The 22542-nt window shown below is 35.7% G+C and overlaps 1 protein-coding gene across 2 annotated transcripts in view; it reads right to left on the bottom strand.

Moving 5' to 3' along the window:
* Positions 1 to 534: 534 nt before the first annotated feature.
* jakmip2 (janus kinase and microtubule interacting protein 2) overlaps positions 535 to 22542 on the bottom strand; it is an 88429-nt gene continuing 66421 nt past the window's right edge. For both annotated transcript variants that reach the window (XM_083565086.1, XM_083565087.1), the window contains 12 exons: positions 20507 to 20569; positions 17326 to 17424; positions 15465 to 15563; positions 15311 to 15364; positions 15154 to 15219; positions 14930 to 14998; positions 14514 to 14591; positions 3903 to 4106; positions 2678 to 2743; positions 2084 to 2157; positions 1121 to 1806; positions 535 to 1021 (listed from right to left, as the gene is read on the bottom strand). In XM_083565086.1, coding sequence (XP_083421212.1) covers positions 2107 to 2157; positions 2678 to 2743; positions 3903 to 4106; positions 14514 to 14591; positions 14930 to 14998; positions 15154 to 15219; positions 15311 to 15364; positions 15465 to 15563; positions 17326 to 17424; positions 20507 to 20569 — 849 coding nt within the window. In that variant the 3' untranslated portion in view covers positions 535 to 1021; positions 1121 to 1806; positions 2084 to 2106. The remainder of the gene's footprint in view (positions 1022 to 1120; positions 1807 to 2083; positions 2158 to 2677; positions 2744 to 3902; positions 4107 to 14513; positions 14592 to 14929; positions 14999 to 15153; positions 15220 to 15310; positions 15365 to 15464; positions 15564 to 17325; positions 17425 to 20506; positions 20570 to 22542) is intronic.

Consider the following 22542-nt stretch of genomic DNA (forward strand, 5'->3'; position numbering starts at 1 on the left):
TCCTCATAAGGTTTCTTCCTTATGCCATCTCGGGGAGTTTTTCCTTGCCACAGTCGCCACCGGCTTGCTTATCAGGGACAAACTTACTTATAAAGAACATATTAATTTTTTATCACCACATTATCTGTGTAAAGCTGCTTTGAGACAATGTTCATTGTTAAAAGCGCTATACAAATAAAAATGAATTGAATTGAATTGAATAAAAAAAGCTTCTTGACTTGACTAAAAGGGTTTCCAAAAACATAATAGGCATATGACCTCTATTAAATAAAAATGTTATATCGTATCAGTTTGACAATTAATTTAAAAGTGAAGATGCTTTTAACATAATGTCCCTTACTCTATGGGTAACAAGTATATTATAACATTACGCATATCATAATGTCAATCCAAAAGAATTGCTGATAGCATTGCGTTATAAATGTCTTCATATTGTACCTTTGAACAAATCTTTTAGTGTTTTAGAGCAAAACATTTAATTATTTTAATTTAAAAAGAGAAACAAAAGAATAAAACAAGTTGCTGTATCACTGCTGAAGGCATTTAGATTTTAATTCATGTTTATTTAAATTAGTACATGTGTCCAATGGTGAGAAACATATTTACAAGCACATTAGAATGAACTTCATGGATTTCTGGAACAAATTATGCCATACCAATCAGCTGAAGAAGCTTTTGGTTGTTGACTAATATTATTTCCTCTCTAAAAGACTAAAAAGATGGGTTCCTATGTCAGATGGAGAGGAAGAAAAACCTCTGCAGAGGTAGCAGACGTAGGAAAATTAAGTGAAACATCTTTGCATTTCATTTGCAGTTTTGACTACATCTATCAATCAATAAATTATAAACTGCAAAAAGAGATGCTTCAGCCCAAACTGTAGAGAAAGGGGATTATTCATGTTAAGAGGGCGGATAGCTAGAAGAAATTAACCTTTCAAATGTACATATCAACAATCTATACTATGTGATAAATAATGAAAATGTTTTGAATAATACACTTTTGATTATTGAAAGTGAAATTGTGATACATATGTGTGTATGTATATATATATATATATATATATATATATATATATATATATATATATATATATATATATATATATATATATATATATATGTGTGTGTGTGTGTGTGTGTGTGTGTGTGTGTATGTGTGGGCTTATGGGCACAATAAGTATAAACATTATTACTTTTCACTCAGTCTCACCAATATGTTGAAGTAAACTCCACTGACTAGATTAAGAAATATGCTTACAGCAAATTGGGTCTTTTGATCTCTTTTCATTTGCCATTTTCTAATCAGCCAGTGTAACACAATGTTCTTATTAGGAGTCTGGACAAAAAAAACAGGTATCATAGGCTAGTCAGGTATCATAGCTCTCATAGTGTGTGTGACTGAGTGTCCCCTGCACTTTAAACTTCCTAGGTACTTTTTTGTAGGTAGGAAAAAAGTTAGTTGACAGTTTTTAACTTAGTCTTGGGATAAAGGATGGCATTTCTGGTGTGAAAGATGCAGTAGGCAGGTGGAATGGCAAATCCCCTGCATGGCAGAGATAAACAATCCTCCTCCATTTGGTTTGGTTTACCTGGAATTTGTTGACACAGTGTTTGTGTTATTTTAGGTTTTGTTATTTTGCCAGGTAATCCAAAGCTTACTTTGGAGGGCAAGTCCACTGAAGCTACTATAAACAAGCACTACATTTCCAACACCCACCCATCCATAACAACAAAGAAAACATAGCCAGTAATACAATTTTAGTCTTCATAAGTGGAAAACCGCAGTTGTTCAGGTTGTTGCAGCACCTGCAAAAAACAAATTGCATCAGAACATGCAATAAATACAACACATTGGTTTGATATCTATTCTTTGTTAAACTATAGTAAATACATTTAACTGTACACTTGGTGTAAAGTAAATGAAGTTATATTCACTAATATAAATACTAAATTGCACAATTTACTATTTTCATACCAACTACAATATCAATATCAAATTCACGGTTTGACTAATATGCTGAAAAGAACTAGGGCACTCTGGGTAATTATTTTCTCAGAGGAAACCATGTGTACTTATACTTACCTCAGTAGCATATGCCATAGACATTACGGCCAAAGAATAAAAGCAAGAGAAAAAAACAGAAACAAAAATAAAAACTGCAAAGGACCAACGGAGTGGAAGAGAGAAAAAAACAAAACAGACTATTAGGGAACATTGTGTTTTATTTTTATATATTTTTTAATTTGTTACTAAAAAAAGTTATTAAGTAGTTATCATTTTTTCTGATTTGTTATTTTGTTTTAGACTTCTAGTCCACTGTTTCTAATCTGATCTATCCATATTAACTGAACACTACAATGTAATTCCATAACCATACATTTTAGAACTACAACAATTTACTTTCAAAAAAACATTTTTTGATATTAAATATTTTCATATATTAAATATTTTTTCATATATTTATATATAAATATATATTCATATAAATAATTTAGGGTTAGTCAATGTGGCAGCATTAAGAGCCGTCTGACAGTTTGCTTAGCTACTGTTTTCGTTATCATCTCAAATAAACATTCACATGTAAGACTGGTCACACACATCTACATTAGTTGTAACTTTCCACTTTCAGCCATATGAAATTAATCTCTATTATTCTTATTCTCCTTAGTATCTTACCTTTTCCTCAAGATCCTTAATTTGCCTTCTTTGAATATCTGTTTTATCCTCTAAGTCTCTTATTCTCTGTGATAAAAAAAAAACCCAAACATGTTACAGGTACAGAAACATTTATATATATTTTACATGTGATATTTATATTTTTATGCATTTTTATTTTAATAGTGCTTCATATTAAAGAATATGTAAACAATAACAGGCACATAGTAATGCATGATAAGCCTATGAGTGATGCATTATTATATTATTATAAATGTATTATTTGAATTATTAAATTAAATTAAGTTTATATGATTAAAATAGCAAGTGTCTACAACCCCAATCCCAAAATTTTTGGAAAAATATAAATAAAAACAGAATGCAAAGATATGCATATCTAATAAAAAATACATAGATTTTATTCACGATAGAACAACGAAAACACATCAAATGTTTAAATTGAAAAAAAAAAATTACATTTCAAGGAAAAAAATAAGGTTATTTTGAGTTTGATGGCCGCAACACATTAAAAAAGTGTAACTATAAGTGATATAGTTATAACTATAGTTAAGAACTAAGTAATTTGGAATATCTCATCATCTATAGTAAATAATATTATGAAAAGATTCAGAAAATCTGGAGAAATCTCCCTGTGCACAAGGGACAAGGGTAAAAATCAATATTGGATACCCAAGATCTTTGAGTCTGCAGGTGGCACTACATTAAAAACAGGCATGGTTTTAGAAACACATCCAGAAATCATTGTCTGTGATACAGTTTGCCGTGTCATAAATAAATGCATAAATGCTACTGTCTTCTCTGGGCCAAATTTGGACTGAGGCAAAGTGGAAAACTGTTTTGTGGTTAGACAAATTGAAACTTGAAAATCTGTTCGAAAACCATGTATGACGAAAGGGGCCACCCGGCTTATCAATAGCACTCAGGGTCATTTTCTTATTTTAAACATACAATATGTTTTTTATTTTCTATTGCGAATAAAATAAGAGTTTATAGGATTTGCAAATAATTTCCTTTTTTAAATCAGGATTGTAAATAAATACTCTAATGTGTGATGGGCAGCAGTTCTGCAAAGTTATATATTTAAACAAATAAATCAGCTGCCTTTGTTTTTTATTTACTAACATATGATCTAAAATTTAGAAAGATTTTCATTTATTGCCAACTAATACGTTTTTAAAACTCAGCAGTGTTGAGATTATATTACTTTATTATAATGTCAGATTACCTGGTGGGCTTGATGGAGAAGCTCCATTCTTTCCTGTAGTACCTGGCAGTCATACTCGCGGCTCTTTCTTAGCATCTGTCGTCGCAGCCTCTCTACAGCTGTGCGTAGCTCATCCTTCTGCAGTTCGCTCAATGGCTCACCATATTTGATCACCTTGTCTTGTTGTAGTGCATTATACAGGGTTGCCTCCAGCTCCTGGATTTGCTGTTTTGAAACATCCACAAATCTTTATGTCACCAATTCTGCATGTTTAGTTATAGCTGGTTGTGATAATGTTAAAAGATTTTACTAAATATTGCTAATTCATCTCCACTATTATGAAGCCATATCTTAGCATAATAATACATGTGTTACTGTAAAAGCAAGAGTGATCCAGAAGAGACCAGTGGGAATGCTGAGGCCAAGGCAGGTGCACTAAAATAAGTATTGTTCTGCTAACCAAAATTTCTCTTTTTATACAAGTTACTAACAAAGTTCTCGAACTTCTGTTCAAAATTCTGAGTTTTCTTTGCAGCAAACATAGACTTTCATGCAGATCTGCATATTAATCAATCAAAGAACTTTGTGAACAATTCCAGCCTTGTGAATGTCTACAATCTTGTCCCTGATGTCCGTTGACAGCTCTTTGGTCTTTCCCATGGTGGTGGAGAGGTTTGAATGGAAGAGGGTTGATTCTGTGACAAGTGTCTTTTATGCACATATTGAGTTTATATTAGGAGTTCTTTCTCGAACGGTCAGGACTAATTTGGGTGTGTGGGATTCAGAATTCTTGCTGGTTGGTAGGAGATCAAACACTTGTTTCATTTGATAAAAAAATAAAAATAAAAAATTAGTTAATAATTAAAATAAAATAATGTATTATATATATATATATATATATATATATATATATATATATATATATATATATAATTTTTCTTTCTGTTAAAATAAGCCTACCATAAACATTATAGACTGTAAATTTTATTTTTTTTGTAAGGGGTAAAGTAATTATTTTCCCCAATGTACAGAATGTGAATTACAAGTAAATTTATATACTGTAAAAGCCTCTGACAATAAGAAAATGTTACCTACACGAAATATAATATAATAGTAAAGAGTATTAAAAGTAACCTACTCTCAATAAAGGAGGTGATTATTTGTTCCCAAGTGAGTGTGCAATCTTTGTATTACAATGAAGTTTATTTTGTTCTTATTTATTCACCTTAAGGTCACCATTAACTAAAGATAATTTCAAGCATTTCTATAATACACACGAGAAACCTGGTCTCCACTCATGACTAATGTTTCTCTGCGGGAAAAACTGCTTTCAGCAAACAGTTTGCTTTTCATACCGTAACCTTCATCAGAAAGAGCCCTATTTATACATGGGAGGAAAAAAGGATCTGGTTTTTATGATTTATATTGTGTTAATATTCTGACTGAAAAGACATATGGGCTCGGAAATTTAAAAACATGTTTGTTTCGCCTCTTGAGATTATATCAAGGAAAAAGAGAAAATAGAATGGGTAGAGATGTCTGTGAGACAAGTTAGTTGCTGTTATCACTTATTTTATAGCAGCTATTATAAACAGTCATCTCTTCAGCAGGCTTCCTTTTTCTTTAATAAGACCAAAAAAACTTACAACTGGTAATATTTCAGAGAATGAGGATAGTGCAAATTCCTTCATCATGATGACTTCCATTGAATTAAAATTTACTTTCCCAGCTGACAATGAAGATTTAATTAAATAAATTTTAAACTAACATCTCGCCAGAAAAAGGTTCACTATGCTAATCATTATGGTTTTCTTACTGTAAACGTTTTATTATTATTTAGTGTGTAGAATCAGCCAAACAAGTACTTTTAACTATTATCGATATGAATACTATCTGACTACCGTATTTTTTGGACTATAAACTGCTACTTTTTTCCCATGTTTTGAACCCCGCGGGGTAAACAACGGAGCAGCTAATTTATGGATTTTTCCTGGGTTTTTCCTGGTTACACAAACTTCAAGCCAAAAAACTGAGCGACATAACATTAGACCAATGAAATTTCCGAACGGAAACGAAAAAACGAACCTCACCTGTGTTCTAAGCTGCACGGCATCGGAGAAAAAACTTCCATCGGGTGATTTTTAAACGCACGACGATGCCAAAAGATAAACTCCCGAGAGAAATAGTTGTGAAAGGAAGGAGGAAGACAGTGAACAATGACTTCCTTGGTAGGCTACTGTTTAGATACAAGCCGTTGTAACGCGTTGAATCTGGGTCAAGGGAGAGCTCGCTAACTCCAGTTGCAACAAAAATCATATAAGCACAGACAGGTTTCCAAAACCCGTGCTTTTTTATTTTTCTTGGCAACAGCGTTACGGGTTAGTCAAAGAAACTTAGAAATGAGCATCAGAAAATAATAAGGACATATTCCTCGGCCTTGCACACATGCAGTATTAGAGGAAAAATGCGGCGGCAGGCTATTCCCAAAATACTGTTATGCTCCTAAAGGAAGCCAACATATTTCACCTGTTACACCGTGTAACAGACACTGTCTTTCGTTAAAGCCTGTGTAAAGTTCATTAGTTTCAGTGTAGACTTATAGACAGGTGCGGCTTATTTATGTTCAAAATAAAAATCTTTGTAAAATTCAGTGGGTGCGGCATATATGTAGGTGCGCTTAATAGTCCGGAAATTTCGGTAATCATATTTAAGAATTTAACAGCAGCGTTGTAAAGGGTTAATATAAAACAGTTGGTGTAAAAAATTTATGTAAAACTGAAAAGAAAAAGAAATGCCTTGAATATAATTATAGATTAGTAAATTTAACAGCACAATGATGGTGGTTACTTGCTACATATGTCTTGTTGCATTCTCCTCCATCAACAGCAAAATGAGAGATTTTTAATCTCCTTCATCTTGGTCAAGGGAATGTCCCTGGTGAAGCTGGTGTGGAACGAGGTGCAGTTTTCTTACAAGAAGGTCTCATCTTCCTGGTAAGTGTCATTTAAGTCAGGGAGAATCACAACCTAACATGAGGGTGGATCAAATCCTAGCACTTATGAGTTCTATGAAACTATTCATGAAACAGTCACACTATCAGACTGCGAAAGGCAGAATTGTACATATATGTATGCATACACACTATATAGGCAAATGAATTTATTTGACCACCTGACTTTTCAGTCATATGTGGTTCTTCCCCAAACTGTTAGATGAAGATATAAGTGGTCTGCTATAGAGCTCTGATCACAACCCTATTGAACTTGAATGTCTCCTCACTTTGCATCTTTGTAAGCCAAATATAAGCCTATTAGGTCTACTTGTAGACATTATTAACCATTTCAAGGTTGCAGTTTTTTAATTGCAATTGGCAGAAAATCATTGTAAATGTAAAATGAAGAAATAGACACAAAGATCTTGAAATAGGTTTAATAATATTATATAATTGGCTTAATGTAATGTTTTAAATAGGAAATTTTATATAAATTCAATCATATTTCAGATATTTTCACTTGCTTAAATGTAATAATTTTTACTATGACAGAAATTCACTCTCCAGTTTTCTAATTCTAAAAGGGCAAATTTCTTTATATTGCTATATAATACCTGCTAAGGTATTACTGTAATAGATCTACTAAGTGTCAGTTTTAAAGACCACAGCCCCATTGGTATGTACATGAGTGAGTCATACGTGCAGAGTTCTGATTAAACTGGTGAACTAAAAAAGTGGTCTGTCTACTCTCTCCGAAAGTCGGCATCCTAGTTTAAAATATATTACAATTACCTTATGATGTTGATCATATACAGTATCTAATAAAAAGTATTTAACAAATTTTGTTACAATTATTATTAACTGTTTTGTGCAACTGCTGGAAAAAGAAACTACTCAGAACCTTCAGAGCTGAATAGAACTGACTGGATGTAGAACAAGTACAGTATCTGTATTTACATTTCACTTATTGTCCAACAAAATGATGCTAGTTCTTGAGCCTTAGCTAGTGCTTGAATGTAGGAAACTCCAAAACCATACCTTCCACATAAAATATAATTACAATTATTATAATTACAAATATATAATTATTATAATAAAAACAGATCTGAGTAAAAATATTCTTGGTTTTTACAATGTGGAGACAAGATATTTAAAAGTGCCAACACAGAGCTGCATCCAGCGCATCCAGATGGGGCCTTTATCATTGCTGATGATTTCAATCTTGACAATTTGAGAACAGTACCCCCGTATTTTATTAAAACTTAACAGACTCAAGTGATGCATACAAAGCCGGACCCCACCCACATATTGGATAATCTGATCACTGCCTCCACTCCCCAAATACAACCCCATCATCAAATGTGTGAAACACACAATAAAGACTATAAATGTTTGCTTGCTGAAGACTCTCCTGCTATACATCCGGTGATCAAGAAGCCTACAGTTTTTCCAGAGCCAATCTGAAGAGGGGAATTAAACAGCAAAACACAATTACAAACTGCAGATTGAGGACAAATTTAATAACAACTCCCAGCATATGTGGAGGCATTCATGCCATCAAAGACAAACCATCAAACTCCTCCCCTCCTACCAGTAAGGTCACCCTTTCAGAAGAACTGAACATCTTCTACACTTGCTTCGATTGTAAAAACATAAAATCACCCATCAAAGCTGAGCTTCCACCTGATGATCTGCTGCTCACACTTTCCATCAGTATCATGTGTGCTGCCCTAAGCAGGGTGAACCTGCTTGTCCTGATGCCATTCCTGGCGGAGTCCTCAAGGCCTGTGCACAACGATTAGCTGGTTGAAATCCTCACCAACATTTTTAACCTCTCTTTGGCCCAGGTCATTGTCCCTACCTGCTTCAAAACAAGCACCACTGTGCAAGTACCAATACATGGTGCTGCAATGGCCACTTTTAAAGCTTACTTGTTTAAACTTGCCTTCTTTTAAATTGTTTGCTATGTTTTTTGTGTGTGTTTTAATTGTTCTCTTAATTTTTTTTTATCTTTGATGTAAAGCACTTTGTGACATTTGCTGTAGAAGGGTGCTATAAAAACAAAGTACTCACTTGCTTACTCAATGACTTCCGCCCTGTTGCTCGCACAACAATCACTGTTAAGTGTTTTGCTGTTTCTTTTCCCATTTGAATATTTCCCCTACACTAGACCCATTTCAGTTCACCTACAAACCCAACAGGTCAACCGAGGACACCCTTGCCTCAGCTCTCTACATTGCACTGAATCAGCTGGATACAGAATACTGTTCCTCATGTGGCATGCAGGCCTATATAGGCACATTAAATGTTTATTCTCATGACGGCACAATCACAAAAGAAGTATGGCTCACATAGAAAGATGGCTAGGTGATACCACCCGCACTCCAAAAAGTATATGGCAGCAAGGCTTAAGTTTGCAAAACTGCATTTGAACAAACAACAAAAGCTTTGGAACAATATCCTTTGGACTGATGAAACCAAGACTGATATGTCAAGTATGGTGGTTGAGTGATGATCTGGGCTTGTTTTGCAGCCATTGTTTTGATACAAAGATTAGCTCCACTGTATACCAGAATATTAGCAAAAACAAAATGAGCAATATGTCCAGCAGCTTATGTTGGGCCACAATTGTGCCATGCACCTGGACAATCACCCCAAGCACACCAGCAAATTACCACAAAAATAGCTAAAGAAAGAAAAAAAAGTCAAGTTGATGGACTGACCAAGCCAAGTTCAATCCTAAACCCCACTGAGATGCTGTGATGAGATCTGAAAAAAGATTTGTATAAACAAATGTCTTTTAACATCAATGAGTTGATGCACTATTGTAAAGAAAATTTGGCTAAAACTTCCCCAAAATGATCTGACAGACTAGGTTAGTGTTGACAAATGTGATTCTATATGTTTTAGAATTAGTGTGCTTATTGTTCCTCACCTAGATTCTGAATGTTGGTTGACTTTTTGGAAAAAAACCCGCTAATTTTGTTTTTGTTTTAATTGTCACCTGAGGCTATTTGTCTACATAGGTTTTCAGTAACCACACAAATTGCTATTTAGTTTCAGAGATGATAAGTAATGAAGTACAAATACTTTATTACTGTACTTTAGTTAAATATCTGTACTTTCTTCTTCTTACATTTTCAAACCAGGCTCCTTACTTTAGTTTTTATTTATTTGTTGACATGATAAATTTTTTCTTTTCATTGCGTGCGGTTTTCAGCCCTATTCATCAACCTATTTCGTTTTAAATCTACCACTGGTGTATCCTTGCCTGGCTATCACACACCACATATGTAAGCTAGCCTATTAAATTAACAACAACAACCAAGGCAGAAGGCAACACGAAGTATGGCTTACATGTATGAGACATAGGGAGTTAGCGATGTAAACATGACTGAGAACAGAGACATTCCTGACCACCTGTATCATCTTCTTTACTCTGCTCGTGTTCTATATGGTGGTTGTTCAGCCTGGATACATTAATTAAATAACAAAATTAAAAAATTCCTTTGTATTAATGTATAATGTATAAATATGATGTGAAGTCCAGTTTCTAGGGTGACTATGGCTACTTTTAACTAACTAATGAGACAAAGATGCACCAACTGTTTTTTCTATATTCAATTGAACAGCTAAAGCAAATGGCCTGTCTCAATAGTAACTGAACGCAATGTAACAGTCTGAGAGACTGTTAACATGGTTCTTGTAGTTCCTCTTTTTTATTACTTTATTGTGAGCTATAATCATGGAGGAATAAAATCCTGTTTAGAAAAAGAAGAAAGGAGTCTTCTAGGGAATACGAGTTTTCCGAGGTAGGAGCGGTCACTCGGTCGATTTTTTGCTTTGTTATGCGAGCAAAAAATTGAGGTACGAGCTCCAGATGCTAGATGTCAAAGCAAAGCCAGAAAGCGAAAATTGTGACAAAAACTAAGATAAGCAAAGAAGAAAAAGTAAAAATTTAAAGTTTAGGGATACTTAGTGTACAGGAGTGATAGTAAAAAACGAGTTTTCCCTCCGCTTATCGCCTCTACCAACTCCTCCCGCCCCCACCATATATATGTCATTCCTACTGCACACTTTACTGCTGTCACACTGTCCTCATACATGTCCTGCACCACCCTCACATACCTCTCTGACACACCTGACTTCCTCATACAATACCACAACTCCTCTCTTGGCACCCTGTCATACACTTTCTCTAAATCCACAAACACGCAATGCAACTCCTTCTGTCCTTCTCTATACTTCTCCATCAACATTCTCAAAGCAAATAATGTGTCTGAGGTGCTCTTCCTCGGCATGAAACCATACTGTTGCTCACAGATGGTCACCTCTTCTCTCAGCCTGGCTTCCACTACTCTTTCCCATAACTTTATGGTGTGACTGATCAACTTAATTCCTCTGTAGTTACTGCAGGTCTGTACATCTCCCTTGTTCTTAAAGATCGGTACTAGCACACTAGTTTTTAACTCCACTGCCATCTCTCCTAAACATCTCCACGCTTCTACCGGTATGTCGTCTGGTCTAACTGACTTTCCACTCTTCATCCTCTTAATCGCTGCTCTCACTTCCTCCTTACTAATCCTATCTACTTCCTGCTTCACCATCTCCACACCGTCCAACCTTCTCTCTCTCTCATTTTCCTCGTTCATCAGCTGCTCAAAATACTCCCTCCATCTTCTCAACACAGTCTCCTCACTAGTCAACACGTTTCCATCTCCATCCTTTATTGCTCTAACTTGCAGCACATCCTTCCCAGCTCGGTCTCTCTGCCTAGTCAAACGGTACAAATAATTTTCTCCTTCCTTAGTGTCAAACTTCTCATACAGCTCCTCATATGCCTTTTCCTTGGTTTTCGCCACATCCCTCTTGACCTGCTGCCGCATCTCCTTGTTTAACTCCTGCTTAATTTTCTCATCACTCTGTCGATCCCAATTCTGTTTTGCCAACCTCTTTCTCCTTTATGCTGTCCTGCACTTCCTTATTCCACCACCACGTCTCTTTGTCTTCCTTTCTCTTTCTAGATGTCACACCAAGTACCTTTCTTGCTGCCTCTCTTATCACTTCAGCAGTAGTTGCCCAATCATCCAGCACCTCTTCACCACCACCAAGCCCCTGTCTGACCTCTTCCCTGAATCTCACACTACACTCTTCCTCCTTCAGTTTCCACCATCTTATTCTTCTTTAAGTCTTCACTCTCCTCCTCTTCTTCACCTCCAAAACCATCCTACAGACGACCATCCGATGCTGTCTAGTTACACTGTCCCCTTCCAACACCTTACAGTCTCAAATCTCCTTCAGGTTGCATCTCCTACATAGAACATAATCCACCTGTGTGCACCTTCCTCCACTCTTATACGTCACCCTATGATCATCCTTCTTCTTAAAATAAGTATTCACCACTGCCAGCAAAATCTACCACCATCTGCCCTTCCACATTCCTCTCCTTAAAGCCATACCTACCCATCACCTCCTCATCACCTCTGGTCCCTTCACCTAGATGCTCAATTTAAATCTGCGCCAATCACCAATCTTTCATTCCTAGGTACACCTTCTACCACTACCACTACCATAACTCACTTCAGAATTTTTCCTTCTCCTCCATTTTACAGCCCACTTGTGGGGCATAGGCACTAATGGCACTCTTCACCTCCACTACACTCTTACTGTACTCTTCCTTCAGGATCACCACTACACAATTTCTCTTTCCATCCACACCATGGGAGAAATTATACACAAGCATGGTATTCGCTTCCATTGCTATGCTAATGATACACAGCTGTATATTTCAGCAAAGCCAGATAAGAGAGATCAGCTTAAATATGTTGAGGAGTGTGTAAAGGACATTAGACAGTGGATGCTTGATAACCTCCTTCTGCTCAACTCCGATAAGACGATAGTACTTTTACTAGGACCACATGCAGCTAGAAGTAAACGTTCCGATTACGTAGCATCTCTGAATGGTGTTTCTATCTCAGTGTGAATATATAGATATATTAAATACTACTACTGACATAAAGCACTTAACGGTCTCGCGCCACAATATCTGAGTAAACTTCTGTACCAATATAAGCCTCCACACCTACTTAGATCAAAAGGTGCAGGCTATTTGTTGGTGCCTCAAGTAATGAAGTCTACAGCAGGGGGCAGATCTTTCTTTTATAAAGCTCCACAGTTATGGAACAGCCTTCCAATCAGTGTTCGGGACTCAGACACAGTCTCAGATTTCAAGTCATGGCTAAAAATATATTTGTTTAGTCAAGTCTTTTATCAGTAGACTTTTCTTAGGTAAAGGCGCCGATCTGGAGGGATCATGGATATAGAGTGTTCGGTGAACTGGGATATTTGTATGATGTCGTCCCCTCACTCTCACACGTTTACTCAGGTTTGTTGACAGTGGTGTGGTGGGTCGTCTCTAATCTTGTGTCCTTAACTTTCATACAACAACAAGGACACATAATTAACCATATCCTTCTCTTCCTGTCTACCCTCTTCTCTCTCTCTTTCTCAGTCAATTTAAACATGCTCCTGAAGTTCCAGTGACCACTGTTCCTGCCCCTCTTCCCTCCTCAGATCTTCCCACTTCGTCCAGGCCTTCCTCTGGATAGTGTTCTCTTTGATTGGAGGCCACTCTGTTTAGCTGGGGACGGTTTCTCATCAACGCCTTGGGACAAACTTATACTTATAAAGAACATCTTTATAATCTTATTTTTATCACCACATTATCCGTGTATAACTGCTTTGAGACAATGTTAATTGTTAAAAGCGCTATGCAAAAAAAAAAAAAGAAATGAAATTGAATTTAATTGTTTTTTTTGGGGTGGTGTCCGTTTAAAGCGTTTTTTTTTTTTTTTATTTATCGTGGGGCATGTTTAATATGTGGTAAGAAATTGTCACACAACAAACAATCATAACGTTTAACTACATTTACAAATGAAGTACAGAGCATTTGCTGAAAATTAGCCAGCTGGTGATGAATGGCAAAGAACCATTTAAGAACTGCTGCAGAAAGATAAGCAAATATAACTTTATACAATGGATAAAGTCTCCAAACTCAACAACAGTTGCTAGTTCTGCAGCAACTTAGGATTTAATAAAGTGTAGAAAGCTGTTCACAGATGGAGAATATTCGAATAATTTTTCTTTTAAATAAATTCAAAGAAAAGCCAAAACAAGAGTTCACAGGTAAAAGCGAAAGTCTAACTAAAGCAGCATGCACAACACCATGACACCACTTTCCTATTGGCAGGCAACACTCCAACATCTTGCCATGAACAAAAAGGCATAAATTGATAACATCTAAATACAATATAATACACAATACTGCCACCTAGTGGTGCAGCTAGGCAACTTCCTTACATCTGCATAAAACAACAAATTGGTCTATTTATTTAAAGGTCAAGTATGTTTTGCTGCTCCAGGCAAATTTTATTTGGTGGAAGAGGGGACAAATCGGCTCTTTTGGTCACAAAGGTTGCAGACCCCTGACAGGGAAGAACTCACAGTGGTAATGAGGTAGCTCTGCTCAGGATATGTCAGAAATCGAAACCACAGATTGTCACTGATGATTATAATAATAATAGATATCATTGTTGTTTTTATTACAATAATACATATTATATATTATCATTTTTACCTACCATATAAGCCTGATCAAGGGCCTGCTTTCTGTAGTCAAGCTCCTCCTCCAGATATCCTTTTTGCTTGCAGAATATCTCCTATAAGATGACAGCATGTTCTAAACTACTGCTACAATTAATTTAAGTCGAAGTACAGAATACTTTGAATATATTATTATATAGAATATATTATTGATTAATTAAAATATCAACACATATTTCATATAAGCACTGGAAACCCAAAGAATAAATTTGAAACATAAAAAAAAAGAAATAAAAAAATAAAAAAATAAAAAAATAAAATTTTATATATATATATATATATATATATATATATATATATATATATATATATATATATATATATATATATATATATATATATATATGAGACTTTTATGATTTTCTTTGAAGGCTGATTGTCAAGTTCACCATACCATCTCCAGCTCTAAATCGATCATCTTCTGATGGAGCGCTGCCTCTGTGCCCTCAATCTGCTGGATCCACTAAGAAGTGCATATACACAAAAACCATCTCATTTTTACACATCTTTTTAAATATGCTGTTTAATTGTGTTTTTAAACTTTAAAAGATTGTCTTACAGTTTGTATCGCTTTAAGGAATATAATATTAAAACATAAAAAAAAAATATTATATTAACCTTCTCAGCCAGGGACAGGACAGTACTTGCTTGGATTATGGCCACTTGTTCTTCATTTCTTAAATTCTGTTGAAATTGTGAAAAGCAACTGGATTAGATATGTTCCACATTTAAACACTTTAAATAAAGGAAAGTGAATATTCAAAGTGAAACGCACCCCATTATCTCCTAAAATATCTAATAATTTAATGAGATCAGGTATACACACATCCTGTGGGGGAAAAATAAAAATAATTAAGTACTTTGTAATAATGCCATGCATAATCAAGTTAATCACACATCCAATATAACATCCCCAGTAATTTGCTTACCTTTACTCCTTCCTTTATACAGTAAATCTGAAGGGCACTAACTCCCTCTGAGAAAGGGTGAATTGAAAGAGTGTAGGGTGGGGATCTCCTCTCTCTCTCCTATTAAAACAGTCAATCACACCAACCAAGACATTATTTTATTTAGTGCTTTTTGCTATTATATATGTACACACAGAGCTTAGATATATAATTGATAAAACCTCTGAAAACAGTGACTGTTTTACGCCAATAGATATCTATTCTGATAGATCCTTGCAGGTATTCTTCCTTTTTTCTAGTTCAAATAAAGCAATTAATTAACATTCTTGTTCAGAATATTGTGTGCATAGCCAGCACCATTAAAAAAGAGCAAAGACTGGGTTATTTTACATTTAATATGTTAATTGAAAATGAAACTGTAAGTGATTAGTAAATTAATTGTTTTTGCAATTAATGAGCATTCATATTCCTAAATATAAACCGAAATCTAAATGGCAGTGAAGGAGGTGTCACAATTATTTACATGATACTATAGGTGTTGCACATAAATCTGGACAAGAATTTAACTAATTTGAAAAGTTTATCTAAATTACTATCTCATTTGATGTACCTTAGTCTTATGACTTCACCATCACTGTTGTAAATGACATTTTAATGTAAAAAATGTTAAACAAATTCAGAATATTATCTTTAAAGTTTAATAACTTAGAAAAATTAGATTGATCAAATGAGCAATTAGAATCTTTCACTCCAAATAAACAGATTTGTTTATTTACTAATTTCTTTGTCTGTATCACTTTTTCAGGACTATGCATAGAAACCCTTTCCATCAGGCACTTTACCAGAGACGTTTGTTTGCATCTGATTCAAGTTCACAGCTGATTTTCACTAATAGTTATAATAGTTTCTCACCATTCACTGAACCCATTTTTTTTTTGCTTTATTCATTCACATTGCTCATGCTCATGTTTCTATTTTACTGACAGAGAATTCCCCTTCTCTTTATTTGTGGCAGTGTGTAGCCCACTAGCCACAACGAAATGCATGCCAGGTTGGAACTGTGTATTTGTAAATATTGTCCATGTGCATTTGTTTTGATTGTGTGTCATGTGCGTTTCGTTATTGTTCATTCGAAATCTGTCTCCACCCCATCTTGTCACTGGATCTTGTTTTCACGTGTTGTTATTTCACAGCTGTGCCCCGTTCCATGTAAATAATTTTCTGTATAAATACCCCTTTGTGTTTACTTCCTTTTCACAAAGTAACTCGTCTGTTGTAGCAATTACCAAATTGTTTATTTTACAATGTTCATGTTCATTGTTTCACGGATTTGGATCTAGTTTCGTTTTTTTTCCCGCTTTAGTTTCAGGGTTTTGTGATTGTAATGTGAGCAACAAGATTTCGATCATGAACTATAAAGCTTAAAAAGTCAATAGAGCAATAATGCAAATTCTTTTGTCAGTAACCTGTCACCCACCTACAATGTGGTTTTCTAGATTTATATTTATAAAATACACACACACACACACACACACACACACACACACACACACACACACACACACACACACACACACACACACACACACACACATATACCTAAAAAAAATTTTTTTACTACATGCTGGTGTTTTCAGTAATTTGAAGGGCCCTGCAAAAACTTAAGAAAAAAAACTTAAGGTGCTCCACTGAACACTACTAAATATATCTTTGAATTTAAGTTACCAACTTTAAATATGACCCCTATGTGATTTTGAATAAACCCCTCCAGCAATGACCTTGTGCCCCACTCTCACGTAATGTTTTATTACAATACAGGCAATTCATCAATCTTGAAAATAGTAAAGTTTCTTTATGAACTGTAAAAGCAAATAGATACAACCTCTAGTTCATGTATGCGAAACTCAAGCAGCTCATTCTGGTCTTTGGAATCCTGGAGCTCTTGCTGAAGTCTGGAATTTTCATTATCCACCTTTTCCATCTGACAGAGAGCATGATCAAATGTTAGAAAGAAGTAACTAACATATTTGAAAGATCGTTATTAGGTTCACTCTAGCATGAATTCAGTTAGACCAATGAGCAAAAACATTATGACCACTTGCCTAAAATTGGTCCTCTACATGCTACCTAAATGGCTTAAAATGGACCCTACAAGACTTTTTCAAAAATGTCATCTGTTGCCTTGTGCCAACTAGCTGAATCCTTAGAAAAAACAATGGGCCATATTCATCCTTTTTTGAGTTATGAAAATGTTCTCATAAGCCAAACCAAACTTATTTTGTAGTAATGCCCAAAAACTCTACAAAAAGCCCACGTTCACAAAATGGAAAGCATGAAATGGCTACAAAAAAAGAAACATTTCTCATGCTTATAAGATTTTCAAAAAACAACTTAACAGTGTATCCAGCAGCATCACTGCACCAAAAATAAGGAGTAAATGTACAGAATGAAATTTAGTACAAACAGTCAAGCACAATATAGAAGTAATTACAAATACTTAGTTTAGAACAAAAGTAATGCTGCTAATTAAAAGTTTCTATGCAGACAAGGAGGCCAAACCATGAAAAAACTTTTAAAAATTGACCAGATACCATGGAAAACGGAACAAACGGAAAAAATCATACTGGTCTAAAAAAATTTATTGAATATTTAATATTTACATAAATAATTGCATGGGTTTTTTGAGTACTTTGAAAACTGTAGACTTCCTAGGAATTTCACACAAACTATTTCTACAGTTTGAACAGCATGGTGTGGAAAACAAAAAAACATTGTATGAGTCAGTCTATATATACAGTGAGGAAAATAAGTATTTGAACACCCTGCTATTTTGCAAGTTCTCCCACTTAGAAATCATGGAGGGGTCTGAAATTGTCATCGTAGGTGCATGTCCACTGTGAGAGACATAATCTAAAAAAAAAATCCAGAAATAACAATATATGATTTTTAAACTATTTATTTGTATGATACAGCTGCAAATAAGTATTTGAACACCTGTCTATCAGCTAGAATTCTGACCCTTAAAGACCTGTTAGTCTGCCTTTAAAATGATCACCTCCACTACATTTATTATCCTAAATTAGATGCACCTGTTTGAGGTCGTTAGCTGCATAAAGACACCTGTCCACCCAATACAATCAGTAAGAATCCAACAACTAACATAGCCAAGACCAAAGAGCTGTCCAAAGACACTAGAGACAAAATTGTACACCTCCACAAGGCTGGAAAGGGCTACGGGGAAATTGCCAAGCAGCTTGGTGAAAAAAGGTCCACTGTTGGAGCAATCATTGAAAATGGAAGAAGCTAAACATGACTGTCAATCATCAATCAGACTGCCTCGGACTGGGGCTCAATGCAAGATCTCACCTCGTGGGGTCTCAATGATCCTAAGGAAGGTGAGAAATCAGCCCAGAACTACACGGGAGGAGCTGGTCAATGACCTGAAAAGAGCTGGGACCACCGTTTCCAAGGTTACTGTTGGTAATACACTAAGACGTCATGGTTTGAAATCATGCATGGCACGGAAGGTTCCCCTGCTTAAACCAGCACATGTCCAGGCACGTCTTAAGTTTGCCAATGACCATTTGGATGATCCAGAGGAGTCATGGGAGAAAGTCATATGGTCAGATGAGACCAAAATAGAACTTTTGGGTCATAATTCCACTAAACGTGTTTGGAGGAAGAAGAATGATGAGTACCATCCCAAGAACACCATCCCTACTGTGAAGCATGGGGGTGGTAGCATCATGCTTTGGGGGTGTTTTTCTGCATATGGGACAGGGCGACTGCACTGTATTAGGAAGAGGATGACCGGGGCCATGTATTGCGAGATTTTGGGGAACAACCTCCTTCCCTCAGTTAGAGCATTGAAGATGGGTCGAGGCTGGGTCTTCCAACATGACAATGACCCGAAGCACACAGCCAGGATAACCAAGGAGTGGCTCTGTAAGATGCATATCAAGGTTCTGGCGTGGCCTAGCCAGTCTCCAGACCTAAACCCAATAGAGAATCTTTTGAGGGAGCTCAAACTCCGTGTTTCTCAGTGACAGGCAAGAAACCTGACTGATCTAGAGAAGATCTGTGTGGAGGAGTGGGCCAAAATCCCTCCTGCAGTGTGTGCAAACCTGGTGAAAAACTACAGGAAACGTTTGACCTCTGTAATTGCAAACAAAGGCTACTGTACCAAATATTAACATTGACTTTCTCAGGTGTTCAAATACTTATTTGCAGCTGTATCATACAAATAAATAGTTACAAAATCATACATTGTGATTTCTGGAATTTTTTTTTTTTAGGTTATGTCTCTCACAGTGGACATGCACCTACGATGACAATTTCAGACCCCTCCATGATTTCTAAGTGGGAGAACTTGCAAAATAGCAGGGTGTTCAAATACTTATTTTCCTCACTGTATATCTTTATAAGATATAAAATTTCTTTTGTTTGACATTTCTTTGTCTCTGCAACTTTGGCTCCTGGGTGGGCATGTCACGTGTGATGTATCTGCCATGTTTCTTAATAAGGTCCATTGCAACCTTGCGACAGATTTTTTTATGAGAATGATTTAAGTAGGTTGTTCTTTTTTGAAGGCATTCTTAAATTTATTTATTTTTTTTACATTTCTAAGACAGTTGCTAAAGTCCCCCTTATGTAGGACACTTTTGAGACACTCTATAGTAAACTAAAATCAGCATGTGGTGAACAGAAAAACATCTTAGAATACATAACACATCAACCCTTAAGGTACAACAGCAGAAGGCTACATCAGATTCCACTGTCAGAGCCCGAGGCTATCATGGGCATAGATGCATCAACAAATCCAACACATTCCAGACTTTGAGATGTGTCATTATAAGATAATCAATAATAAGATAATCAAAAATTATGATGTGTCATTATAAGATAATCAATAATCAAATATATTTACTATATTTAAGTGGTCATAATGTTTTGCTTTATCTGTGTTTTTACAGAATACTAGCCAGCATTCAAATAGAACAAGAAAACTGGCCTTTTTTTTTTTAGCACTTTGCATACTTATTAAAATAGTGTCAATGTCAAACCTTCTCCAGGAACTCTTGATTGTGCCTGAGGAAGAGCTGTTTCTCTTCTACCCATTTGGAATCCTAAAATTAGTAAAATCATGAATTAGATGCTGTAATAATTTTGCCATTTTTCATTTACCTTATCTAATCAAGGGACAATACTATTGAAATGAAACTTAGATATACTTCAGAGTAGTCAATGTGCAGCTTGTATAGTATTACAGATTTACTGTCTTAAAAAATAACTCAATATACAGCTATTAATGTCTAAATAACTGCCAACAAAAGTGATAACAGTTGTATGTCGTTTAAACATGCAAAGCCACATGTCCTATTCATAATGTTCATGTTTTTTTCTGCTTGACAGGACCAAACAAATGTGTGTATCTTGTATTAAAGCAGTTAAAATTTGGTGCTTTGAGTACAATGATTCTGGATGTTCAACATGGCACCTCATGGCAAAGAACTCTCTGAGGATTTGAAAATTAGAATTGTTGCTCTTCACAAAGATGACCTAGGCTATAAGAAGATCGGTAACACCCTAAAACAGAGTTACAGTACAGTGACCAGGGTCATAAAAAGGTTTCCAAGACGGGTTCCACTCGGAAAAGGCCTTAAAAAGGTTGATCAAAGAAGTTGAGCCCTCGTCCTCTGCTTCAGGTGCAAAAGCTGCTTTAAAAAACTGACACGAGTGCTGCCAGCATTGCTTTAGAGATTGCAGAAACGGATGGTAAATGTATCAGTACTTAAACCATACACCGCACACTGCAACCAGTTGGTTTGCATGGCTATCATCTCAGAAGGAAGCCTCATCTGAAGCTGGCTCATAAGAAAGCCTGCAGACAGTTTGCTGAAGCCAAACTGTCCAAAAGCATGAATTACTGGAACCATGTCCTGTGGTCTGGTGAGACCAAGACAAACTTGTTTGGCTCAGAGGTTTCTAGCATGTATATTGACCCCCTAGTGAGGAGTACCAATAAAATTGTGTTTTGCCTACACTCAAGCATGGTGGTAGTAGCATCATAATCTTGGGCTGCATTTCTTGACTCAGATAAAAAATAATTTAATAAAATTAAATGTAATATAAATAATATTTTTTCACTAAACATTGCCTTCCCAGACAATTTCAGCATTGACCTCTTCTCAGCCGCACTTACCGCACACTGATAGAAAGCAACCAGAATCGGAACATAATTCTTAAAGGAGCCACGAACGATATTTAACAATTGAAACAACCACAAAAATAAAAATAAAAAACATATACCTATAGAAAATTGAAATCACAAAATAAATGGATTACCGTAATTTCCGGACTATTAAGCGCACCCAAATATAAGCCGCACCCACTGAATTTTACAAATATTTTTCATTTTGAACATAAATAAGCCGCACAGTTCTACACTGAAACTAATGAACTTTACACATTTAATGAAAGACAGTGTCTGCTACACGGTGTAACGGGTGAAATATGTTGTGGCTCCTTTACGAGCAGAGCAGCATTTTGGGATAAGCCTGCCGCCGCATTTTTTCGCTATTACTGCATGTGTGGAGACTGAGGAATATGTCCATATTATTTTCTGATTCTGATTAGTTTCTTTGACTAACCCGTAACACTGTTGCCAAGAAAAATAAAAAAAAGCACAAGTTTTTGAAACCTGTCTGTGCTTATATGATTTCTGTTGCAACTGGAGTTAGTGAGCTCTCCTTTCACCCAGACTCAACGCGTTACAACGGCTTGGAATCGGCCAAGGAAGTCATTGTTCACTGTCTTCATGCTTCCTTTAACAACTATTTCTCTAGAGAGGTTATCTTTTGGCATCGTCGCGCGTTTAAAAATCACCATTGGTGAAGCTTTTCTCCCGATGCCGTGCAGCTCAAAACACAGGTGAAGTGCGTTTTTTCATGCCCGGTTGTTTTCAGCGTGACAAATGATTCACATTTCCTGTTGACAGTCCGAGTGTCAAACATCAGAGGAGCCTCATCCATATTTATGATGTGGTGCGGGCAGATTCAGTGGGAGCGCGTCTGATTTAATATAAAGAGTTTCATTGGTT

This window comes from Silurus aristotelis, assembly GCF_946808225.1.
Source record: "Silurus aristotelis genome assembly, chromosome: 16".
Lineage (NCBI taxonomy): Eukaryota > Metazoa > Chordata > Actinopteri > Siluriformes > Siluridae > Silurus > Silurus aristotelis.